General features: G+C 39.9%; 1 protein-coding gene across 1 annotated transcript; it reads left to right on the top strand.

Moving 5' to 3' along the window:
* Nucleotides 1-207: 207 nt before the first annotated feature.
* Nucleotides 208-24,109, top strand: LOC133644734 (desmoglein-2.1-like). The gene is made up of 14 exons (XM_062039451.1): nucleotides 208-338; nucleotides 15,147-15,266; nucleotides 15,752-15,910; nucleotides 15,979-16,120; nucleotides 16,178-16,344; nucleotides 16,434-16,568; nucleotides 16,648-16,833; nucleotides 18,448-18,872; nucleotides 18,947-19,089; nucleotides 19,208-19,429; nucleotides 19,527-19,769; nucleotides 19,876-20,006; nucleotides 20,099-20,326; nucleotides 20,449-24,109. Exons 1-14 carry the CDS (start codon nucleotides 303-305, stop codon nucleotides 21,745-21,747), a joined length of 3,636 nt encoding a protein of 1,211 aa, XP_061895435.1. The 5' UTR covers nucleotides 208-302; the 3' UTR covers nucleotides 21,748-24,109.
* Nucleotides 24,110-25,869: the final 1,760 nt, after the last annotated feature.

Genomic DNA, 25,869 nt, shown 5'->3' with positions numbered 1-25,869 from the left:
CCGTGCCGCACTTTGGAGACGTGTGACAGCGTGGCCAACAAGTCTTTGTGAGCCGACAAGACAGACGTGTTCTCACTCTCTTGTCATGGCAAAATTATGTGTGTGTCCTTTCTCTCTCGCACACACACACACACACACACACACACACACACACAAAGGGCAACCTGTCTCTGCCTGCAGGGTGTGTGTGTGTGTGTGTGTGTGTGACTCCTCCCCCTTCATAATAAGGCAGCTCTCCTGCCTGGCCGACTGTCACTTGAGCAGGAAGTGTCTTGGCCTTCATTTGCTGGACTTCTGCAGCCATGATTGTAACGTGTGTGTGTCTGCTGCTGCTGGCGGTAAGTTTGTAACATGTGTGTGTGTGTGTGTGTCTGCTGCTGTTGGCGGTAAGTTTGTAACATGTGTGTGTGTGTGTGTGTGTGCTGTTGGCGGTAAGTGCGCAACTTTTCTCCCCGCCGCCATCTTCTTTTCAAGGCCGTCTCCACTATGTGTGGAATTGCAGCCTCCCGGGCGTCTCTCTTTAGCCATAAAAAGTGCTCCAAGTGTCAAATGTTGCCCTCATTTGGAGTTGTGAGTTTGGAAGTGTCCGGGTGTGTTGTGTCGGACACACACCTGGCTGCCATGGCAACACAGGTGCAGCGTGAAATCCACTCTTTGTTGCTTGACGTGACTTCTTGTCACCCGGTGTGGTGCTGCAGTGCTTCATCAGTATCATGCAGTGCCACACCCCGCTCAGCCTTTTTAGTTATGGAATTTATTTCAGTAAGCATTTTATTGTTCAAGTTGCTCAAAAAATGTTTTTAGTTTAAACACAGATTCCAAAAAATAATTTCAGGCAAATTGATGCACATTATATATATTTTTTTTTAAATTTATTTATGTATTTAAGAATATATTAATTAATAAAATGTTTAGTTTGAATAAAGATTAAAAAAATAATTTATATATTTTATATTCATCTAATTTTATATATCAAAAAATCATTTCAGGCAAATTGATGCACATTATATATATTTTTTTAAATTTATTTATGTCTTTAAGAATATATGAATTAATAAAATGTTTAGTTTGAATAAAGATTAAAAAAATTATGTATATAATTTATATTCATCTAATTTTATATATCAAAAATAATTTCAGGCAAATTGATTCACATTAAATTCATATATAATTATTTTGTTTCTTTTATGTTTTTATTTAAAAATATATTAATACATTAAATTAAATTAAATTAAATCAAATACATATTTTTGTTACGAACAAAAAACATTTTTGTACAAATATTTATTGTTGTAACTTGATATACATGTCTTTTATTTAATGATAATAATGATACAATGTTATGCAGAGGTGCACTACAAACATGCTTATTGTGGTTCTGGATTGATTTATATTTATAAATATATATATATGTATGTGTATGTATGTATGTACAAACCTCGTTTCCATATGAGTTGTGAAATGGTGTTAGATGTAAATATAAACAGAATACAATGATTTGCAAATCCTTTTCAAGCCATATTCAGTTGAATATGCTACAAAGACAACATATTTCATGTTCAAACTCATAAACTTTATTTTTTTTTTGCAAATAATAATTAACTTATAATTTCATGGCTGCAACACGTGACAAAGTAGTTGGGAAAGGGCATGTTCACCACTGTGTTACATGGCCTTTCCTTTTAACAACACTCAGTAAAGGATTGGGAAGTGAGGAAACTAATTGTTGAAGCTTTAAAGTGGAATTCTTTCCCATTCTTGTTTTATGTAGAGCTTCAGTGGTTCAACAGTCCGGGGTCTCCGCTGTCCTATTTTAGGCTTCATAATGCACCACACATTTTCCATGGGAGACAGGTCTGGACTGCAGGCGGGCCAGGAAAGTACCCGCACTCTTTTTTTACGTAGCTACGCTGAATGTGGCTTGGCATTGTCTTGCTGAAATAAGCAGGGGCGTCCATGAAAAAGACGGTGCTTAGATGGCAGCATATGTTGTTCCAAAAGCTGTATGTACCTTTCAGCATTAATGGTGCCTTCACAGATGTGTAAGTTACCCATGTCTTGACCACTAATACACCCCCATACCATCACACATGCTGCCTTTTACACTTTCACCCTAGAACATGTCTTGACCACTAATACACCCCCATACCATCACACACTAATCACTAATACACCCCCATACCATCACACACTAATCACTAATACACCCCCATACCATCACACACTAATCACTAATACACCCCCATACCATCACACACTAATCACTAATACACCCCCATACCATCACACACTAATCACTAATACACCCCCATACCATCACACACTAATCACTAATACACCCCCATACCATCACACACTAATCACTAATACACCCCCATACCATCACACACTAATCACTAATACACCCCCATACCATCACACATGCTGCCTTTTACACTTTGCTTCGATAACAGTCTGGATGGTTCGCTTCCCCTTTGGTCAGGAGGACACGATGTGGAATATTTCCAAAAACAAATTGAAATGTGGACTCGTCAGACCACAGAACACTTTTCCACTTTGCATGAGTCCATCTTAGATGATCTCGGGCCCAGAGAAGCCGGCGGCGTTTCTGGGTGTTGTTGATAAATGGCTTTGGCTTTGCATTGTAGAGCTTTAACTTGCACTTACAGATGTAGCGACCAACTGTATTTAGTGACAGTGGTTTTCTGAAGTGTTCCTGAGCCCATGTGGTGATATCCTTTACACACTGATGTCGCTTGTTGATACAGTACAGCCTGAGGGATGGAAGGTCACGCTCATTCAATGTTGGTTTCCGGCCATGCTGCTTACCTGCAGTGATTTCTCCACATTCTCTGAACCTTTTGATGATATTATGGAGCGTAGATGTTGAAATCCCTACATTTCTTGCAATTGCACTTTGAGAAAGGTTGTTCTTAAACTGTTTGACTATTTGCTCACGCAGTTGTGGACAAAGTGGTGTACCTCGCCCCATCCTTTCTTGTGAAAGACTGAGCTGTTTTTATAGCCAATCATGGCACCCACCTGTTCCCAATTAGCCTGCACACCTGTGGGATGTTCCAAATAAGTGTTTGATGAGCATTCCTCAACTTTATCAGTATTTATTGCCACCTTTCACAACTTCTTTGTCACGTGTTGCTGCCATCAAATTATAAAGTTAATGATTATTTGCACAAAAAGTAAAGTTTATGAGTTTGAACATGAAATATGTTGTCTTTGTAGCATATTCAACTGAATATGGCTTGAAAAGGATTTGCAAATCATTGTATTCCGTTTATATTTACATCTAACACCATTTCACACTCATATGGAAACGGGGTTTGTATGTATGCAAATTTATATAATTTTTAAACTTATTTATTTTTTATTTGAAAACATTTGGTCCAACTTGCTGAAATTCAGTTTGAATAAAGATTGAAAAAAATAATAATTTCGGGCAAATTGATGCACTTTAAATATTTTCTATTTCGTAACTATTTGTTTATTTGTGTTTTCGTTCATGTTAAAAATGATAACAATGTGATGCAGAGGTGCACTTGTCACAATTTTGTAGCCCAATGATAGTATTTGTAGTCACGGGGGAGGACTCAACATCTTATCAAATACAGTAGAATAAAAGTCAATGATAGTATTTGTAGTCGCGGGGGAGGACTCAACATGTCATCAAATACAGTAGAATAAAAGTCAATGATAGTATTTGTAGTCACGGGGGAGGACTCAACATCTTATCAAATACAGTAGAATAAAAGTCAATGATAGTATTTGTAGTCGCGGGGGAGGACTCAACATGTCATCAAATACAGTAGAATAAAAGTCAATGATAGTATTTGTAGTCACGGGGGAGGACTCAACATGTTATCAAATACAGTAGAATAAAAGTCAATGATAGTATTTGTAGTCACGGGGGAGGACTCAACATGTCATCAAATACAGTAGAATAAAAGTCAATGATAGTATTTGTAGTCGCGGGGGAGGACTCAACATGTTATCAAATACAGTAGAATAAAAGTCAATGATAGTATTTGTAGTCACGGGGGAGGACTCAACATGTTATCAAATACAGTAGAATAAAAGTCAATGATAGTATTTGTAGTCACGGGGGAGGACTCAACATGTTATCAAATACAGTAGAATAAAAGTCAATGATAGTATTTGTAGTCACGGGGGAGGACTCAACATGTTATCAAATACAGTAGAATAAAAGTCAATGATAGTATTTGTAGTCACGGGGGAGGACTCAACATGTTATCAAATACAGTACAATAAAAGTCATTAGGAGGAAAACAAGATGAATGAGACTCCAGCTGGTCTGCCAGAGCATAAGACGACGTAGCCAACTTGGCAACTCTGTGGCCATATTGAGCGAGTCATCCAAACAAGTCATATTGAGCGAGTCATCCAAACAAGTCACCGGCGACATGAAATCACGCGGGGCTCTTTTCCACGAGCAGTGGGGGCTGATGTGGCCCCTCCCCCTTCACAAAGCTGATGTGGCCCCTCCCCCATCACAAAGCTGCTGTGGCCCCTCCCCCTTCACAAAGCTGCTGTGGCCCCTCCCCCTTTACAAAGCTGCTGTGGCCCCTCCCCCATCACAAAGCTGCTGTGGCCCCTCCCCCTTTACAAAGCTGCTGTGGCCCCTCCCCCATCACAAAGCTGCTGTGGCCCCTCCCCATCATAAAGCTGCTGTGGCCCCTCCCCCTTCACAAAGCTGCTGTGGCCCCTCCCCCTTTACAAAGCACTAAAAAAATACCACCACAAAAATCGTGACCAAAAAAGCGACAGAAGAAAGTTTCGTTCCATCCATCCATTTCCTACCGCTTGTCCCTTTCAGAGCAGCATCAGTCATAGTGGAGGAACAATTTCACCATTTTTGTCTTTTTTATTTCAGGCGGGCAAAACAAGCTGACATTGTGAAGCAAATATAAACAATGTACACTATATTGTCAAATATAAACAATGTACACTATATTGCCAAATATAAACAATGTACACTATATTGTCAAATATAAACAATGTACACTATATTGTCAAATATAAACAATGTACACTATATTGCCAAATATAAACAATGTACACTATATTGTCAAATATAAACAATGTACACTATATTGTCAAATATAAACAATGTACACTATATTGTCAAATATAAACAATGTACACTATATTGTCAAATATAAACAATGTACACTATATTGTCAAATATGGACAATGTGCACTATATTGTCAAATATGGACAATGTACACTATATTGTCAAATATAAACAATGTACACTATATTGTCAAATATGGACAATGTACACTATATTGTCAAATATAAACAATGTACACTATATTGTCAAATATAAACAATGTACACTATATTGTCAAATATAAACAATGTACACTATATTGTCAAATATGGACAATGTACACTATATTGTCAAATATAAACAATGTACACTATATTGTCAAATATAAACAATGTACACTATACTGCCAAATATAAACAATGTACACTATATTGTCAAATATAAACAATGTACACTATATTGTCAAATATAAACAATGTACACTATCCTGTCAAATATAAACAATGTACACTATATTGTCAAATATAAACAATGTACACTATATTGTCAAATATAAACAATGTACACTAAATTGCAAAATATGGACAATGTACACTATATTGTCAAATATAAACAATGTACACTATATTGTCAAATATAAACAATGTACACTATATTGCCAAATATAAACAATGTACACTATATTTTCAAATATAAACAATGTACACTATATTGTCAAATATAAACAATGTACACTAAATTACCAAATATAAACAATGTACACTATATTGTCAAATATAAACAATGTACACTAAATTGTCAAATATAAACAATGTACACTATACTGCCAAATATAAACAATGTACACTATATTGTCAAATATAAACAATGTACACTATATTGTCAAATATAAACAATGTACACTATATTGTCAAATATAAACAATGTACACTAAATTGCCAAATATGGACAATGTACACTATATTGTCAAATATAAACAATGTACACTATATTGTCAAATATAAACAATGTACACTATACTGCCAAATATAAACAATGTACACTATATTGTCAAATATAAACAATGTACACTATATTGTCAAATATAAACAATGTACACTATATTGTCAAATATAAACAATGTACACTATACTGCCAAATATAAACAATGTACACTATATTGTCAAATATAAACAATGTACACTATATTGTCAAATATAAACAATGTACACTATATTGTCAAATATAAACAATGTACACTAAATTGCCAAATATGGACAATGTACACTATATTGTCAAATATAAACAATGTACACTATATTGTCAAATATAAACAATGTACACTATATTGTCAAATATAAACAATGTACACTATATTGTCAAATATAAACAATGTACACTAAATTGCCAAATATGGACAATGTACACTATATTGCCAAATATAAACAATGTACACTATATTGCCAAATATAAACAATGTACACTATATTGTCAAATATAAACAATGTACACTATATTGTCAAATATAAACAATGTACACTAAATTACCAAATATAAACAATGTACACTATATTGTCAAATATAAACAATGTACACTAAATTGTCAAATATAAACAATGTACACTATATTGTCAAATATAAACAATGTACACTATATTGTCAAATATAAACAATGTACACTATATTGTCAAATATGGACAATGTACACTATATTGTCAAATATAAACAATGTACACTATATTGTCAAATATAAACAATGTACACTAAATTACCAAATATAAACAATGTACACTATATTGTCAAATATAAACAATGTACACTAAATTGTCAAATATAAACAATGTACACTATATTGTCAAATATAAACAATGTACACTATATTGTCAAATATAAACAATGTACACTATATTGTCAAATATGGACAATGTACACTATATTGTCAAATATAAACAATGTACACTATATTGTCAAATATAAACAATGTACACTATATTGTCAAATATAAACAATGTACACTATATTGTCAAATATAAACAATGTACACTATATTGTCAAATATAAACAATGTACACTATATTGTCAAATATAAACAATGTACACTATATTGTCAAATATAAACAATGTACACTATATTGTCAAATATAAACAATGTACACTATATTGTCAAATATAAACAATGTACACTATATTGTCAAATATAAACAATGTACACTATATTGCCAAATATAAACAATGTACACTATATTGTCAAATATAAACAATGTACACTATATTGTCAAATATAAACAATGTACACTATATTGCCAAATATAAACAATGTACACTATATTACCAAATATAAACAATGTACACTATATTGTCAAATATAAACAATGTACACTATATTGTCAAATATAAACAATGTACACTATATTGCCAAATATAAACAATGTACACTATATTGTCAAAAGTATTTGTCCACCTGCCTCTACTCACATATGAAGTTGAAGTGTCATCCCATGGAATTGTCCAACATGTTTTGCTATCCTGGAGCATTCAAAGTTCCTTTCACTGGAACTAAGAGGCCAAGCCCATCTCCTGAAAAACAACCCCACACCATAATTCCTCCTCCACCAAATTTCACACTCTGCACAATGCAGTCCGAAATGTAGCGTTGTCCTGGCAACCTCCAAAGCCAGACTGGTCCATCAGATGTAAAAGTGTGATTCATCAGTCCAGAGAAGGCGTCTCCACTGCTTTAGAGTCCAGTGGTGATGTCCTTTACACCACTGCATCCCACGCTTTGCATTGGACTTGGTGATGTATGGCTTAGATGCAGCTGCTCGGCCATGGAAACCCATTCCATGAAGCTCTCTGCGTACTGTACGTGGGCTAGTTGGAAGGTCACATAAAGTTTGACCCCTCTCTGTCAGTTTACGTGGCCTACCTCTTGGTGGCTGAGTTGCTGTTGTTCCCAAACTCTTCACTTTTATTATGATAAAGTTGACTTTGGAATATTTAGGAGCGAGGACATTTCAGGACTGGATTTGTTGCATCCTGTGACAGTTCCATGCTGGAAATCACTGAGAGCGGCCCATTCTTTCACAAATGTTTGTAGAAACAGTCTCCATGCCAAAGTGCTGGATTTGATACACCTGTGATTAGTGATTAGTGATTCTCATCATTTGGACGGCTGGACACCATACTTTTGGCAACATAGTGTATTTCATGTATCACATCAAACCAATTACGGGCTTGATTAATCACAGAATAGCCAAGAAAGGAGCTACAATCAACAACAAAAAAGCACAGACTTGCCAACTTCCTGTTGGACGAGCGTGTGCGTGACTTTAAGATATTTCTCATCCTGAGTCAAAGGTTGAAGAAGTACAAGCCCGGTATCATCAGTGCCAATACTTATTTTAGTATCGTCAGTACCAATACTTATTTTAGTATCGTCAGTACCAATACTTATTTTAGTATCGTCAATACCAATACTTATTTTAGTATCGACAATACCAATACTTATTTTAGTATCGTCAATACCAATACTTATTTTAGTATCGTCAGTACCAATACTTATTTTAGTATCGTCAATACCAATACTTATTTTAGTATCGTCAATACCAATACTTATTTTAGTATCGTCAGTACCAATACTTATTTTAGTATCGTCAATACCAATACTTATTTTAGTATCGACAATACCAATACTTATTTTAGTATCGACAATACCAATACTTATTTTAGTATCGACAATACCAATACTTATTTTAGTATCGACAATACCAATACTTATTTTAGTATCGACAATACCAATACTTATTTTAGTATCGACAATACCAATACTTATTTTAGGGTTATCAGAAAAAAATGTTTTGCCACAAGCTTCTTCAAATAAGACAATCAACTTCACGTGATTTCCTTTCATTAAAGCACACAATTATTTACTTTATTTGTGCAAAATTGGTCAACAAAAAACGTCTTTTGGTTCCCATTGAAATACTTTGACTCTGTTCTTCAATAAACTGTCCAAAAAAAATAGATTCACCACTTTAGTCATCATTTTTGCGCTGAAGAAACTTCATGTTGTGAATACTGCCACAAGTGGTGCAAAAGAGTATTGCAACTGTACTTTTACCTGTTTTACATGTATTAATCGTACGATGTATACCTGAAAAATGTTAGCATGCTAATGTTAGCATGCATCAAGCTTTAAAACAAGTAGCTTACTAACATTGGCATGCTAACAAGTAGCATTCATCAAGTAGCATAATATTCGACGCTGAGTTGTACCTAGGAGTCTAGTGAAGGTGTACTAGGAGGCTAGTGAAGGTGTGCTAGGAGGCTAGTGAAGGTGTACTAGGAGGCTAGTGAAGGTGTACTAGGAGGCTAGTGAAGGTGTACTAGGAGGCTAGTGAAGGTGTACTAGGAGGCTAGTGAAGGTGTACTAGGAGGCTAGTGAAGGTGTGCTAGGAGGCTAGTGAAGGTGTACTAGGAGGCTAGTGAAGGTGTACTAGGAGGCTAGTGAAGGTGTGCTAGGAGGCTAGTGAAGGTGTACTAGGAGGCTAGTGAAGGTGTGCTAGGAGTGTAGTGAAGGTGTACTAGGAGTGTAGTGAAGGTGTGCTAGGAGGCTAGTGAAGGTGTACTAGGAGTGTAGTGAAGGTGTACTAGGAGTGTAGTGAAGGTGTACTAGGAGGCTAGTGAAGGTGTGCTAGGAGGCTAGTGAAGGTGTACTAGGAGTGTAGTGAAGGTGTGCTAGGAGGCTAGTGAAGGTGTACTAGGAGTGTAGTGAAGGTGTGCTAGGAGGCTAGTGAAGGTGTACTAGGAGTGTAGTGAAGGTGTACTAGGAGTGTAGTGAAGGTGTACTAGGAGTGTAGTGAAGGTGTACTAGGAGTGTAGTGAAGGTGTACTAGGAGTGTAGTGAAGGTGTGCTAGGAGTGTAGTGAAGGTGTACTAGGAGTGTAGTGAAGGTGTACTAGGAGTGTAGTGAAGGTGTGCTAGGAGTGTAGTGAAGGTGTGCTAGGAGTGTAGTGAAGGTGTACTACGAGTGTAGTGAAGGTGTGCTAGGAGTGTAGTGAAGGTGTACTAGGAGTGTAGTGAAGGTGTACTAGGAGTGTAGTGAAGGTGTACTAGGAGTGTAGTGAAGGTGTGCTAGGAGTGTAGTGAAGGTGTACTAGGAGTGTAGTGAAGGTGTACTAGGAGTGTAGTGAAGGTGTACTAGGAGTGTAGTGAAGGTGTGCTAGGAGTGTAGTGAAGGTGTACTAGGAGTGTAGTGAAGGTGTACTACGAGTGTAGTGAAGGTGTGCTAGGAGTGTAGTGAAGGTGTGCTAGGAGGCTAGTGAAGGTGTACTAGGAGTGTAGTGAAGGTGTACTAGGAGTGTAGTGAAGGTGTACTAGGAGTGTAGTGAAGGTGTACTAGGAGTGTAGTGAAGATGTACTAGGAGCCTATTTGACACATTGTTGCTGACGCGACTTGTGCTGACTTGATATTCCAGCGTTGAAGTGAGGTAGTGGAGCCACACCCTGGGTGTGTTTGTGTCACGCTCACATGCCTCAGCTGTGAGTGAGCGGGCGTGTCATGGCGGGGTGTGGCGTGTCGTGGCGTGTCATGGAGGGGTGTGGCGTGTCGTGGCGTGTCGTGGCGTGTCGTGGCGTGTCGTGGCAGGGTGTGGCGGCCTCACCTCCTCTGGCAAACATGACCTTCTCGTGGACACTCTTCACGTGTTGTTGACCTGTGGTCCAATGGAGATGATTATTGATTATTGATCATGGAGTTAACACTCTTCACGTGTTGTTGACCTGTGGTCCAATGGAGATGATTATTGATTATTGATCATGGAGTTAACACTCTTCACGTGTTGTTGACCTGTGGTCCAATGGAGATGATTATTGATTATTGATCATGGAGTTAACACTCTTCACGTGTTGTTGACCTGTGGTCCAATGGAGATGATTATTGATTATTGATCATAGAGTTAACACTCTTCACGTGTTGTTGACCTGTGGTCCAATGGAGATGATTATTGATTATTGATCATGGAGTTAACACTCTTCACGTGTTGTTGACCTGTGGTCCAATGGAGATGATTATTGATTATTGATCATAGAGTTAACACTCTTCACGTGTTGTTGACCTGTGGTCCAATGGAGATGGGTTAGGGTGATTCTTTCTTCCACTTGTGATGTTTGATAGTATTTTTACAGGGGCTGTGATTCTTTATTCCACTTGTGATGTTTGATAGTATTTTTACAGGGGCTGTGATTCTTTATTCCACTTGTGATGTTTGATAGTATTTTTACAGGGGCTGTGATTCTTTATTCCACTTGTGATGTTTGATAGTATTTTTACAGGGGCTGTGATTCTTTATTCCACTTGTGATGTTTGATAGTATTTTTACAGGGGCTGTGATTCTTTATTCCACTTGTGATGTTTGATAGTATTTTTACAGGGGCTGTGATTCTTTATTCCACTTGTGATGTTTGATAGTATTTTTACAGGGCCTGTGATTCTTTATTCCACTTGTGATGTTTGATAGTATTTTTACAGGGGCTGTGATTCTTTATTCCACTTGTGATGTTTGATAGTATTTTTACAGGGCCTGTGATTCTTTATTCCACTTGTGATGTTTGATAGTATTTTTACAGGGGCTGTGATTCTTTATTCCATTTGTGATGTTTGATAGAATTTTTACAGGGGCTGTGATTCTTTATTCCACTTGTGATGTTTGATAGTATTTTTACAGGGGCTGTGATTCTTTATTGCACTTGTAATGTTTGATAGTATTTTTACAGGGCCTGTGATTCTTTATTCCACTTGTGATGTTTGATAGTATTTTTACAGGGGCTGTGATTCTTTATTCCACTTGTGATGTTTGATAGTATTTTTAAAGGGGTTGTGATTCTTTATTCCACTTGTGATGTTTGATAGAATTTTTACAGGGGCTGTGATTCTTTATTCCACTTGTGATGTTTGATAGTATTTTTACAGGGGCTGTGATTCTTTATTCCACTTGTGATGTTTGATAGTATTTTTACAGGGGCTGTGATTCTTTATTCCACTTGTGATGTTTGATAGTATTTTTACAGGGCCTGTGATTCTTTATTCCACTTGTGATGTTTGATAGTATTTTTACAGGGGCTGTGATTCTTTATTCCACTTGTGATGTTTGATAGTATTTTTACACGGGCCGTGATTCTTTCTTCCACTTGTGATGTTTGATAGTATTTTTACAAGGGCTGTGATTCTTTATTCCACTTGTGATGTTTGATAGTATTTTTACAAGGGCTGTGATTCTTTATTCCACTTGTGATGTTTGATAGTATTTTTACAGGGGCTGTGATTCTTTATTCCACTTGTGATGTTTGATAGTATTTTTACACGGGCCGTGATTTAGCTGCAGAGTGGAGGGATTGTTGTTTTTGTGGCCACAACAATTAATTTACTTCAGCTCATGACGCAACAGATTGAATGATGCGGACACGTTTCTTACTGCTAACATGACATTAGAAGTATTTGATTCTTGTTTATATTGACAAATGTGATGTTTTACACTTTAATATTGTTTACTTAAGGACACGTACTACCATCTCTGAACTTACTTGCTGTTTATATTTATTATATTTGTCAGCCTTTTAACCTGCAAACTCTTCTGAGAGGGTTTGATTATAACTCATATCCAGAACAATACATTGTTTTATTATAACTCATATCCAGAACAATACATTGTTTGATTATAACTCATATCCAGAACAATACATTGTTTATTATAACTCATATCCAGAACAATACATTGTTTATTATAACTCATATCCAGAACAATACATTGTTTATTATAACTCATATCCAGAACAATACATTGTTTTATTATAACTCATATCCAGAACAATACATTGTTTATTATAACTCATACCCAGAACAATACATTGTTTTATTATAACTCATACCCAGAACAATACATTGTTTTAATATAACTCATATCCAGAACAAAACATTGTTTTATTATAACTCATATCCAGAACAAAACATTGTTTGATTATAACTCATATCCAGAACAAAACATTGTTTTATTATAACTCATATCCAGAACAATACATTGTTTATTATAACTCATATCCAGAACAAAACATTGTTTTATTATAACTCATATCCAGAACAATACATTGTTTTATTATAACTCATATCCAGAACAAAACATTGTTTATTATAACTCATATCCAGAACAATACATTGTTTATTATAACTCATATCCAGAACAATACATTGTTTTATTATAACTCATACCCAGAACAATACATTGTTTTATTATAACTCTTATCCAGAACAATACATTGTTTATTATAACTCATATCCAGAACAATACATTGTTTTATTATAACTCATATCCAGAACAAAACATTGTTTGATTATAACTCATATCCAGAACAATACATTGTTTTATTATAACTCATATCCAGAACAAAACATTGTTTTATTATAACTCATATCCAGAACAAAACATTGCAACAATCGATTTTAAATGGAATTTTGTCCCCAAAAATCCGAATGTTATTAAATCCTGAGTTGTAAGATTCACATCCTTACTTCTTGCGTACGTCTAGCTTGTGTGCTATTGTGTGCTTAGCTGTTGTGTGGCTGCTAGTTCCTGTAGCAGGACTGGGCAAATATTTTGCCTCGGGGGCCAAATTTAGAGAAAAAAAAAGTGTCCAGTGGCCGGTATATCTATTTTTAGGAGCACTAATAGAAAACCTCACAATGCCTGAAAGCTAAAAAGGGTATGACAGACCACCTTACATAAAATAAAGAATGTTACAATATTAACTAGGAAGTATAAAACACTGAATATTGACAACATATGAAGTTCTCCATCCACATATTTTACAATCAAGCCAAACACAACAAAAATGCAACAAACAGCAAAATATGAACGCCATGGGTAACAAATAACTCCACCTACAATCTGATACATCTGATCACTAAACTTTAGAACTTTGTTGTAAACATCTCCTTCCACGTCTGTCCCTGACACCCGCATTTCAGCCTCTGGAAACACTGCTTGTATCTCACATGATATCTCACACATGGAAACACGCTGCAGAACTGCTTGTATTGCACATGATATCACACACAAGTAAACACGCTGCCGGACTGCTTGTATCGCACATGATGTCACACACAACTAAACACTCTGCAGAACTGCTTGTATCTCACATGATATCACACACATGTAAACACGCTGCAGAACTGCTTGTATCGCACATGATACCACACACAAGTAAACAGGTTGCAGGACTGATTGTATCACACATGATGTCACACACAAGTAGTCATGCTGCAGGACAGCTTGTATCGCACATGATATCACACACAAGTAAACACGCTGTAGGGCTGCTTGTATCGCACATGATATCACACACAAGTAAACACGCTGTAGGGCTGCTTGTATCGCACATGACAACGCATAAGTGAACACGCTGCAGCACTGCTTGTATCGCACATGATATCACACACAAGTAAACATACTGCAGTACTGCTTGTATCTTACATGATATCACACACAAGTAAACACGCTGTAGGACTGCTTGTATCACACATGATATCACACACAAGTAAACACGCTGCAGGACTGTTTGTATCTCACATGATATCACACACATGTAAACACGCTGCAGAACTGCTTGTATCGCACATGATATTACACACAAGTAAACAGGTTGCAGGACTGGTTGTATCGCACATGATATCACACACAAGTAGTCACACTGCAGGACAGCTTGTATCGCACATGATATGACACACAAGTAAACACGCTGTAGGGCTGCTTGTATCGCACATGACAACGCATAAGTAAAGACGCTGCAGCACTGCTTGTATCGCACATGATATCACACACAAGTAAACATACTGCAGTGCTGCTTGTATCTCACATGATATCACACACAAGTAGTCACGCTGCAGGACTGCTTGTATCACACATGATATCACACACAAGTAAACATGTAGCTTGTATCAGAGATTCTAGATTCCAGTCGTTATTACCCCAACTTGTTATTTTACTGCTGATATCTCGTTTTGAAAGTTAAACATGAAGTATTTTGCAGCTCCAAAGCGTGGAAGCTGGCAGGGACGGCGCTCTGTCGAGACATAAAAGGCACTGGGTGCCGCCGCCAAAACCACTGACGGAAAATAAGGACTACACTCGGGACATATCGGTGGCCAAGGTGAGTAAGAAACATTTAGTTCCAGGGTCTGTTACTTATGGCCACAGTGCTGGGTTGTTTGCTGTGGCTCCCCCCTGTGGTCAAACAGTTCCAGGGTCTGTTACTTATGGCCACAGTGCTGGGTTGTTTGCTGTGGCTCCCCCTGTGGTCAAATAGTTTCAGGGTCTGTTACTTATGGCCACAGTGCTGAGTTGTTTGCTGTGGCTCCCCCTGTGGTCAAATAGTTTCAGGGTCTGTTACTTATGGCCACAGTGCTGGGTTGTTTGCTGTGGCTCCCCCTGTGGTCAAATAGTTTCAGGGTCTGTTACTTATGGCCACAGTGCTGGGTTGTTTGCTGTGGCTCCCCCCTGTGGTCAAATAGTTTCAGGGTCTGTTACTTATGGCCACAGTGCTGGGTTGTTTGCTGTGGCACCCCCCTGTGGTCAAACACAAGAAAATAGTCATGTCCAAATCTCATCCTGATGCTGGACTAAAATGTGTTTCAGATCCATTCCGACTTCGATGATGGCAAAGGTAACCTGCAATACTCCCTGGAAGGGATCGGTGCCAACAAGTCTCCCTTCGACGTGTTTGTGGTGGACCGTAGGACCGGATTAATCCGGGTGACCAAAGTGCTGGACAGGGAGATGATCAGCAGCTACAATGTAAGTTGAGGAGGGAATTTCCTGACATCGTGCAGACTGAGGACAACGTTTGTTGGTTGTGGTTTCAGCTGTCAGGCGTCGCCACGTACAATGACGGAAAATTGGCGGAAAAAAATATTGGCATACGCTTCAAGGTCGTTGACGAGAACGACAATCCCCCAGTGTTCTCCGCCAGCTCGCCTGGGGCGGTGAACGAACTCAGCCCTATAGGTGAGGACCAGACCCCTTTCGGTCCAAAGCATCGCTTTTGACGCACGTATCTTTCAGGGACCTCGGTCATGCAAATCACAGCGACCGATGCTGATGAACCAAGGAATCCAAACTCTCAGATCTTCTATAGCATTGTGAATCAGATCCCAGCAGGGTCCGGAAACATGTTCGGCATAGGGAGTGATGGAATCATCTTCGTCAATCAGGAGGGCTTGGACAGAGAAGTACTGCATACCATTCGTACAAAAGCACTATGAAGACCAAACGTTCTCCTTCTGTAGTCACTGACAAATGACATTGTTGTACATTTCAGGCTGTAGATTCGTACACGCTGACGGTGAAAGGTCAGGACCTAAACGGCGCGGCAGGCGGGAACAGTGCCACAAGTACTGTCGTCGTTAAAATCAACGACGTGAACGACAACGTTCCCACTCTGGAAAAGGAGGTGGTATGTACAAACTCCACCCTGACACTGACTGAAACTTGTCAAAGCCTGTTCTAAAATCAGGCGGTGGGTTTCTGCTCAGTATGAGGGCAACATTGAGGAGAACACCTACGGTGTGGAGGTGATGCGATTCAACGCACAAGACTTGGACTTGGAGGGCACGGAAAACTGGGAATCCGAGTTTGCCATCACCAAGGGCAACGAGGCCGGCTACTTCAGCATCGTATCAGACCCAAAGACCAACACGGGCATCCTCATGCTTGATAAGGTACTAGCAAATAAGGAAATGAATCATTCATGGTCTTACTACCTGGCTCCTCTTCACTGCACGGAAACACAAGGCGACTGTGACTACCAAGGACTTGTAAGAATTTAACAGTTCCAAGCGAGGCTTCCACAGCAAGTGAAATGTGAAGCATGGGTGCCCCCTGCTGTTGGTTAGCTAGAAGTGATCTCAAGCACCATTTTTTAAACTGTAAGTGATGCCTCCTCCACTCACTACGAGGGTTTTCACCACACCAAAATGTCAGAAGTCGACACGGAGACCTAAGATTTTCAAGGATTCTCCATACTGATGCCATGATAACCATTGAAAAAACTGAACCCATGTACCATATAATTCACTATTTTATTGACAACTCTTTCAAAGTGTCAAGTATTTAGGATCACTGTGCTTCAACATTGTTTTGCACAGAATTCCACTTGCAGTACCCAGCAGGCACACCGCTGACAACTTGTTGAATTAGGTCAAACCTAACGATGGAACAAATTGCTTTTTGACAACGTCTAATCAATGTTGGGTTCCGGCGTTGATTTGACATTGAAATGTGGTCATTTCCCAACCAATATTCTACAACGTAAATACAACGTTGAACCAACATGCTTTTTGACAACGTTTAATCAATGTTGGGTTCTGGCGTTGATTTGACGATTGAAATTTGGTCATTTCCCAACCAAAAACGTGGATCCAACATTAGACTTCAGCGTTGTCTCAATGTACAAATACAACTCTATTGCAACATTGTTTCAAAGTCAGTTTTAAAGGACATGTACGTATAATCAATGCTGTATCAATGTCTTGTGCCTGCTGGGTATCGGCCTGTAGCCTGTCAGTATATCAAAATAAAATATACTGTGCTTGTAAATATGCTGATAAAAAACAATAGTCGGCTATTTTGCATTCTGATAAGAAAAGCCGTGGCGTGGAGCCTTCAAGTGTACAAAACAAATAATATTGTTGTTAATATTCTTTCAATATGGTGATAGCATGACATCATTTTGTCATTTGTAATGAAATATGCTAATACAAAGGCTAGAAAAATGTTTAAAAACTAATATTTGTGCTTTTATTCACTAATGGCATCAACGTTTCAGCCTTCTTTAATTATTGATGTTAAACGTTTTTGCAAAATGTTTCCGTTTTTGCAGTTTTATTTTTGTCTTTATTTCTAAAAAAAAATGTTTAATGACTTTTGACATGGCTTGTCGAGGAAAAGATGTCGTACAGCATTGGGTACTGACGATACTGAAAATGCAGGTCTCGATGTATTTTTTGCATGTTGGTAATGACTTGGTGTTGAAGTACCAGTACTTTTCATGACCCTACACGCTATTAAACAAAAACTTTTGAATATTCCCACGTCTTCAAGAATCTATCCTTACCCTTAAAGATACAATTTTGCTCTGATTGAAACGTAGGTTGAACCTCAACAGGGATCCAGGGCGTGTGGTAGTGTCCATTTAATTGTACAGGTCAACATTGGAGTCACAATCATCTTCACAGTTGAAGCCTGCGAATGTTGAAAATGTCTCAAAATGGTGTAGAGACCTAGTAAATCCACACAAATCCAATTCACCAAATTTTGTCTGTACTTTTCTACAGGCAGTGGACTATGAAAATGTGAAAAACCTGGATCTAGGGGTCGCTGTAAGGAACAAGGCTGGACCCTACAGTGAAAGTACCATTAGTTTCGGTGGAGGAGCGGGTGGAGGAGGAGGCGGCGGAGGAGGCGGCGGCGGAGGCGGCGGCGGAGGCGGTGGCGGAGGCGGTGGCGGAGGCGGCGGCGGAGGTGGCGGCGGCGGCGGATCATCTTCATCGTCATCCTGGTCATCAACATCATGGCAAAGCTCGACACATAAGACCTATCCCGTCAAAATCAACGTAAAGAATCAGCGTGAAGGACCACATTTTGATCCCAAAGTCAAAGTGATTTCCATGTCAGAAGGAGGCTCCACCAACATTAGGGACATTATTGCCCGTTACCAAGCAATAGACCAAGACACTGGGAAACCAGCTGAGAAAGTCAGGTGAGTGGCTAGACATAGACTGTGTGTCCAGACACCAACGCACCATCCGACTGATTGTTTGCATTCTGGTATAGATATGTTAAAGGTTCTGACCCTGACAACTGGCTCACCATTGACCCAGACACTGCTGAGATCAAAATGAATAAGATGCCTGACAGAGAGTCTATGTACCTGGTTAATGGGACGTACTACGCCAAAGTACTCTGCATTTCGGAAGGTACACTACTCTATGAACACAGTCTTCTTCAGACCCTCATGTCATGGAAGAACAGGGTGTGTGTTTTCATAAGAAATGGAAGAAAAGCTGAATATTCTTGGTGTGTTTCCATAAACAGACATGCCCTCGAGCACCGCCACTGGCACTGTGGCCATCCAGGTAGAAGATTTTAATGACCACTGTCCCACCCTGACCAGTACCATCGAGACTCTGTGCCTTCCAAACGATGCTGTTTTTGTCACCGCTGTTGACGAGGACGACTTCCCAAACGGAGCTCCTTTCACTTTTGAAATCATCCCAGAGGGCACAGAAGGAAAATGGCTGGTGGAGCGTCTAAATGGTGAGGAGACTGAAGAGAACACACGGTCTAGTTTGGACCATTTAGTGTAAATCTGGACCCGACCAATGAATGTAATTGTGTGTGTTGCTGTGTGCAGATACTACTGCCATCCTCAGGACCCAGGAGCCCCTGTGGCCTGGTTTACAGCAGGTGGAATTGCTGGTAAAGGACGAGCAGGGGGTAGCATGCCCGGAACCGCAGAAGGTGACTGTCCAAGCGTGTACCTGCGAGGACGGAGTGATTTGTGGAAGACGAGGCGCCCAGGGCCAGCCAGACAAAAAAACAGAGTTAGGACCTGCAGGCATCGGACTTCTATTGCTTGGCCTGCTTCTTCTACTACGTGAGTGTGTCCAACTACTGTCGAGATCATTGGGGTTTATAGTCTAACGGATGCTGAGGGTCAAACCTGATTGGTTCATATTAAAATAAACATTTTGTTTCCACAGTTATCCCTCTACTGCTGCTCTTCTGCCAATGTGGTAGCGCTGCAGCTATGCCGGGAGCCTTTGCCGATATGCCTTTTGACACCAAATCACACCTCATTAATTACCGCACCGAGGGCCAAGGAGAGAACACGGTTTGTAGTGGAACCATCTTTGTTAGACTGTGCTACTTTGTTTTTTTACATATGCAAAATAAATATCATGTTTGGTATGAACTTTCTTGCAGGAAGTGCCACTAATGAACATGCCGACACAAGTGGACGCAGGTGACATCTCCATGATAAATGAACCAGTCCAGATGAACATGTTTCCAAGGAACAACATGAGTGACCTAAGAGAGTCAACAGTGGGAATGAGAAACATACGAGGCAGTGGGTTTGAAATGAGAACGGCAGGAGAAAGCTATGACGACATAGCCCTACCACATCACATCCTCAGAGAGTACTATGCACAGGTGTGAACATACCTCTACCTTTTTAAATGTCCTAATGATTTGGATTTACAAACACAGATTCTAACATTTTGGGGGAACATTTTAGAACCAAATCAAAACATGTTTTTGTCTTCTTTCAACAGAAGATGAACAGTGGAGGAGATCTTGCCGTGAAAGATGCTCTCTTGGCATATGACTTTGAGGGTCAAGGCTCCGCCGCTGGCTCAGTGGGCTGCTGCAGCCTCCTTGAATCTGACAACGACTTGCAGTTCCTCGATGATCTTGGGCCAAAGTTCAAGACCCTGGCAGAGGTGTGCGGTGGCAAGAAAATCCAACAAGAAGTTGTCGTCCCGGTTGTGCCCGAACCCCGACCAGAACCTCCCAAGCTGCCACCAGTTGTCCCTAAAGTAGAACATACTGTGATCAAAGAGACGGATCGCTCTCAGGTACTGAAGAGCAACACAACAACCACAGTGGTGGAAGGGGTACAAAATCAAGGCCAGATGTTCCTGCTCCAACCGCAGTCACCTGTCTACTACACCACCACTGCCCCTGTGCTGCAGCCCATGCAGTACATGGTCCAGCCGCAAGTTCAGAACACCATGGTGCTGACTGAGGCACCAGTTACTAACATGCAGGGCATGATGCTAGCGGCACCCACACAAGGCATGCTAGTGTCTGGTGGACAAGCCCAGGGCCCCGGCATGGTGCTGGTTACTGGCACCCAAGCAGCACCTGCACAAGGCATGGTGGTCCAAGGAGGGAAGGTGGTCTCTAGTAGAAAGGCTCATGGGCCTGGCATGGTGATGGTTACTGGCACCCAGGCAGCCTCTGCACCAGGCATGATACTTCAGGGACAAACAATGGTAACCAGCGGAAAAGCTAGAACCCCCAGTGTGGTACTGGTAGACAAAAGTGGGATCCATACCAGCGGAGCAAATCTGATCAACACTGGAGGACTAGCAAGCTCCCAAGTCGTGATAGAAGGCAAAGCCCCAGTAGGGAAAGGGAAAGTGAGGTCAAGCCAAACCTCCCTCAAACAAGGTGGCATCCTACTGCCAGGAGGGTTGGCTAGTGTACAAGGTCAACACCAAGGTGGCATCCTACTGCCAGGAGGGTTGGCTAGTGTACAAGGCCAAACCCAAGGTGGCATCCTACTGCCAGGAGGGTTGGCTAGTGTACAAGGTCAACACCAAGGTGGCATCCTACTGCCAGGAGGGTTGGCTAGTGTACAAGGCCAAACCCAAGGTGGCATCCTACTGCCAGGAGGGTTGGCTAGCATGCAAGGCCAAGGCCAAGGTGGTTACCTACTGCAAGGAGGGTCCGCTGGCGTACAAGTCCAACCCCAGAGCAGCATGACAACTAAGTCCAGCACCACAGTGAGCCGAGTCCCGACCTACCGCAAGGTGGTGGTGCAGGAGGAGAAACTCACTGAACTGTGACCCGACAAATGGACTTTTTAAAGCAATGCAAACTTTTGTCAAGGTAGTTCAAGTATGTTCTTGCTGTGCAATTTTTTTCGGTGGCGGGCGTTGTGCAGCAGTTTGCCTCCAAGTGACGCTACATGTGGTTAAGTACTCGTACTCCCACTTGATGTATTCGATTGGTGCTTGAACACAGTCAACACACCCATGGAAGGCCACCTGGATTGTCTTCTGTGGAATGAAGCTCCCTGTGAGCCCGCCTGCTGTGTTTGCTTGGCTGAATTCAAGAAGGTTCCATTGTCAGCTCCACTCGCATATATGGGCTCTTAGCCAAGGAACATTCTAGATGCCGATCATTAATCAGCATCTAATCTTTGCTTTTTTTCCTACTTTTTTAACAATTTGGCAAAAGGATTTCAGGATCAGCAAGAATTACAACGACATCTACACAATCTGCAACTGGATGGAAATACAGTTCTTGTCTAATGTTCGCCTTTCTGGGGAGAATTGCAACAACATTTTGGAGCTTGTCCAGTTTTTCTACACCAAACCTGTCCAAGTACACCTTCGTGGACCTTGCTTTGTGCACCGGGTGCAAAAAAGGGTCTTCGGACAAGGTTGGAACTTGAAACTGTCCAAAATATATTTCTAAGAAGAATTCATGTTTGCAACCAACCAAGGACTCATTCACTGGATTGTTGACCCATGTGGTGTACTTTCTCTTAACTGTAGCATTAAACAGGATGTAACGCACTTTGTTACACAACTGCAATAAAAAAAAACTAAGACAACACATCTCAGATAGGGATGGGCACCAAATTTGGTACTTTTTTAAAGTACCGACCGAGGCTCGTCGCCACCACCGGGTACCGAATCACGTGAAATCAAACGGTACCATATTTGATACCTTTGTCACACGCGACTTCCTGTCCGGTTTCACTTGGCTTTTCGTCGCGGACTGCCTCTGGGTAATGTTACAACTTTCCATGCCGACAAAGCAAGAATACCTGAGAGAAAGCGCTCAAAAGTATGAACTTGTTGCTAATTTATTTTGGATATGCCATATACATGCTACTGATTAGCATTAGCGATTTAACATGGCGATTGCAAGACCTCCAAATGTGGCTTTAAAAACTACACTGTAAATTATTTGCCACTTAAAATCTTATTTCTAGAAATGTCGTCAGTTTTAAAAGCTATTTACTTGTTCTAGTCATGGACTTTACATCATAATCTTAATTTTAGCATAAATAATTTGATCTTGTCTATTTTTGTTGAAAAATGTGTCCAATTAAGAAAATAACGATTCAAATAGGATATGTTTGTGTTCCGCCACATGGAAAATCTTGTTTAAAGATTCCTATGACCCAATTTGTCACGGTTTACCTGACACATGAAACGTGACGGCACACGGCAGTAGAGTGTTGGATATCTTCAAATGTGTTTTGTGTCAATTCCAACTTTGACCACAGTGTCAGTTGCTATGTAGAGTGGCGCTTTCCATCATTTTCAGCAGACTGTATTGTAAACTGACCAACCCGCACTCCTCCTCTCACGCGAGATCCACCCAGGAATGGGGCCATATGAATCCCGTCCCTAACACACCAGGAATGCTTCATTTAAGAATGGCAAGTCAAACAACGCTTCTTTTCAGAATAAAATACCTTTTTCTAGGTTAAAAGTCCCGCAATTTGTAGATACACAAATGAAATCAACTCGCTGCATGAAGAGATCTGACAGCCCCAGAAGGGCTAGTAAGTCAGTAAGTAAGTAAGTCAGTAAGTAAGTAAGTAAGTCAGTCAGTCAGTAAGCATGAAGAGACCTAAAGAAGATATGAAGAGAGCATTTCACCATTTTTGTGTTTTTTTCCAACAAATGTAGTCTTTTTATCTTATTTTTGGTCAGCTCTTTTTGCAGCGTACAACTAAAAGAAAAAGGTTCAACTCTACCAGCCGCTGTGTAGTAAGTACAATACTAACAGTACAAAGACTTTGTGGGACTCCACAAAAGACTGGACTACGGCAACACACCGAGGACACACGGAAATGAACTCATACTTGCAAATAAGACTGAAAAGTGTGAGAAAAGAAGAGATAATAACAAGATGAAATATTGTTTGGACCAGAAAGAAACACATTTATATTTACTAGCGCACACAAAAGTAGCAAATGTGCGTAAAAGGTACCCATCCTTATTCTCAGGTCCAGTGTGGAAAAAGTTCATCTAGCTTAAAAAAACAACCTAAAAACAACAAGAAAAAAAGCTCCTTGATGCGTGTTGTGTTGTGTTTGAGGGCTATGTTGTGTTTTTGTACGCCAGGAGAAGGTTTTTGTCTTCTTTTTTTTAAAAGCCTTATATAAATAAATAAATCAATAAAAGACGGTGTGGTAAGTTTGGAATTTGTTCCGGCGTCTCAAACCACGACTCATTGGTCTTCCTGTCTTTGTGACACATGTTAGAAAAAACACTTCCTGTATTACCGGCCCACCTGTACACACACACACACACACACACACACACACACACACACACACACACACACACACACACACATATATTGTACAAACCCCGTTTCCATATGAGTTGGTAAATGGTGTTAGATGTAAATATAAACAGAATACAATGATTTGCAAATCCTTTTCAAGCCATATTCAGTTGAATATGCTACAAAGACAACATATTTCATGTTCAAACTCATAAACTTTTTTTTTTTTTTGCAAATAATAATTAACTTATAATTTCATGGCTGCAACACGTGACAAAGTAGTTGGGAAAGGGCATGTTCACCACTGTGTTACATGGCCTTTCCTTTTAACAACACTCAGTAAACGTTTGGGAAGTGAGGAAACTAATTGTTGAAGCTTTGAAAGTGGAATTCTTTGCCATTCTTGTTTTATGTAGAGCTTCAGTGGTTCAACAGTCCGGGGTCTCCGCTGTCCTATTTTAGGCTTCATAATGCACCACACATTTTCCATGGGAGACAGGTCTGGACTGCAGGCGGGCCAGGAAAGTACCCGCACTCTTTTTTTACGAAGCCACGCTGTTGTAACACGTGCTGAATGTGGCTTGGCATTGTCTTGCTGAAATAAGCAGGGGCGTCCATGAAAAAGACGGCGCTTAGATGGCAGCACATGTTGTTCCAAAAGCTGTATGTACCTTTCAGAATGAATGGCGCCTTCACAGATGTGTAAGTTACCCATGTCTTGGCCACTAATACACCCCCATACCATCACACATGCTGCCTTTTACACTTTGCGCCTAGAACATGTCTTGACCACTAATACACCCCCATACCATCACACACTAATCACTAATACACCCCCATACCATCACACACTAATCACTAATACACCCCCATACCATCACACACTAATCACTAATACACCCCCATACCATCACACACTAATCACTAATACACCCCCATACCATCACACACTAATCACTAATACACCCCCATACCATCACACACTAATCACTAATACACCCCCATACCATCACACACTAATCACTAATACACCCCCATACCATCACACACTAATCACTAATACACCCCCATACCATCACACACTAATCACTAATACACCCCCATACCATCACACACTAATCACTAATACACCCCCATACCATCACACACTAATCACTAATACACCCCCATACCATCACACACTAATCACTAATACACCCCCATACCATCACACACTAATCACTAATACACCCCCATACCATCACACACTAATCACTAATACACCCCCATACCATCACACACTAATCACTAATACACCCCCATACCATCACACACTAATCACTAATACACCCCCATACCATCACACACTAATCACTAATACACCCCCATACCATCACACACTAATCACTAATACACCCGCATACCATCACACACTAATCACTAATACACCCCCATACCATCACACACTAATCACTAATACACCCCCATACCATCACACACTAATCACTAATACACCCCCATACCATCACACACTAATCACTAATACACCCCCATACCATCACACACTAATCACTAATACACCCCCATACCATCACACACTAATCACTAATACACCCCCATACCATCACACACTAATCACTAATACACCCCCATACCATCACACACTAATCACTAAT

The sequence above is a fragment of the Entelurus aequoreus genome, linkage group LG27, assembly GCF_033978785.1.
Source record: "Entelurus aequoreus isolate RoL-2023_Sb linkage group LG27, RoL_Eaeq_v1.1, whole genome shotgun sequence".
In the NCBI taxonomy this organism is placed as follows: domain Eukaryota; kingdom Metazoa; phylum Chordata; class Actinopteri; order Syngnathiformes; family Syngnathidae; genus Entelurus; species Entelurus aequoreus.
The sequence above is the reverse complement of the archived record's forward strand: the minus strand, read 5'-3'. Positions and strand labels throughout refer to the sequence as shown.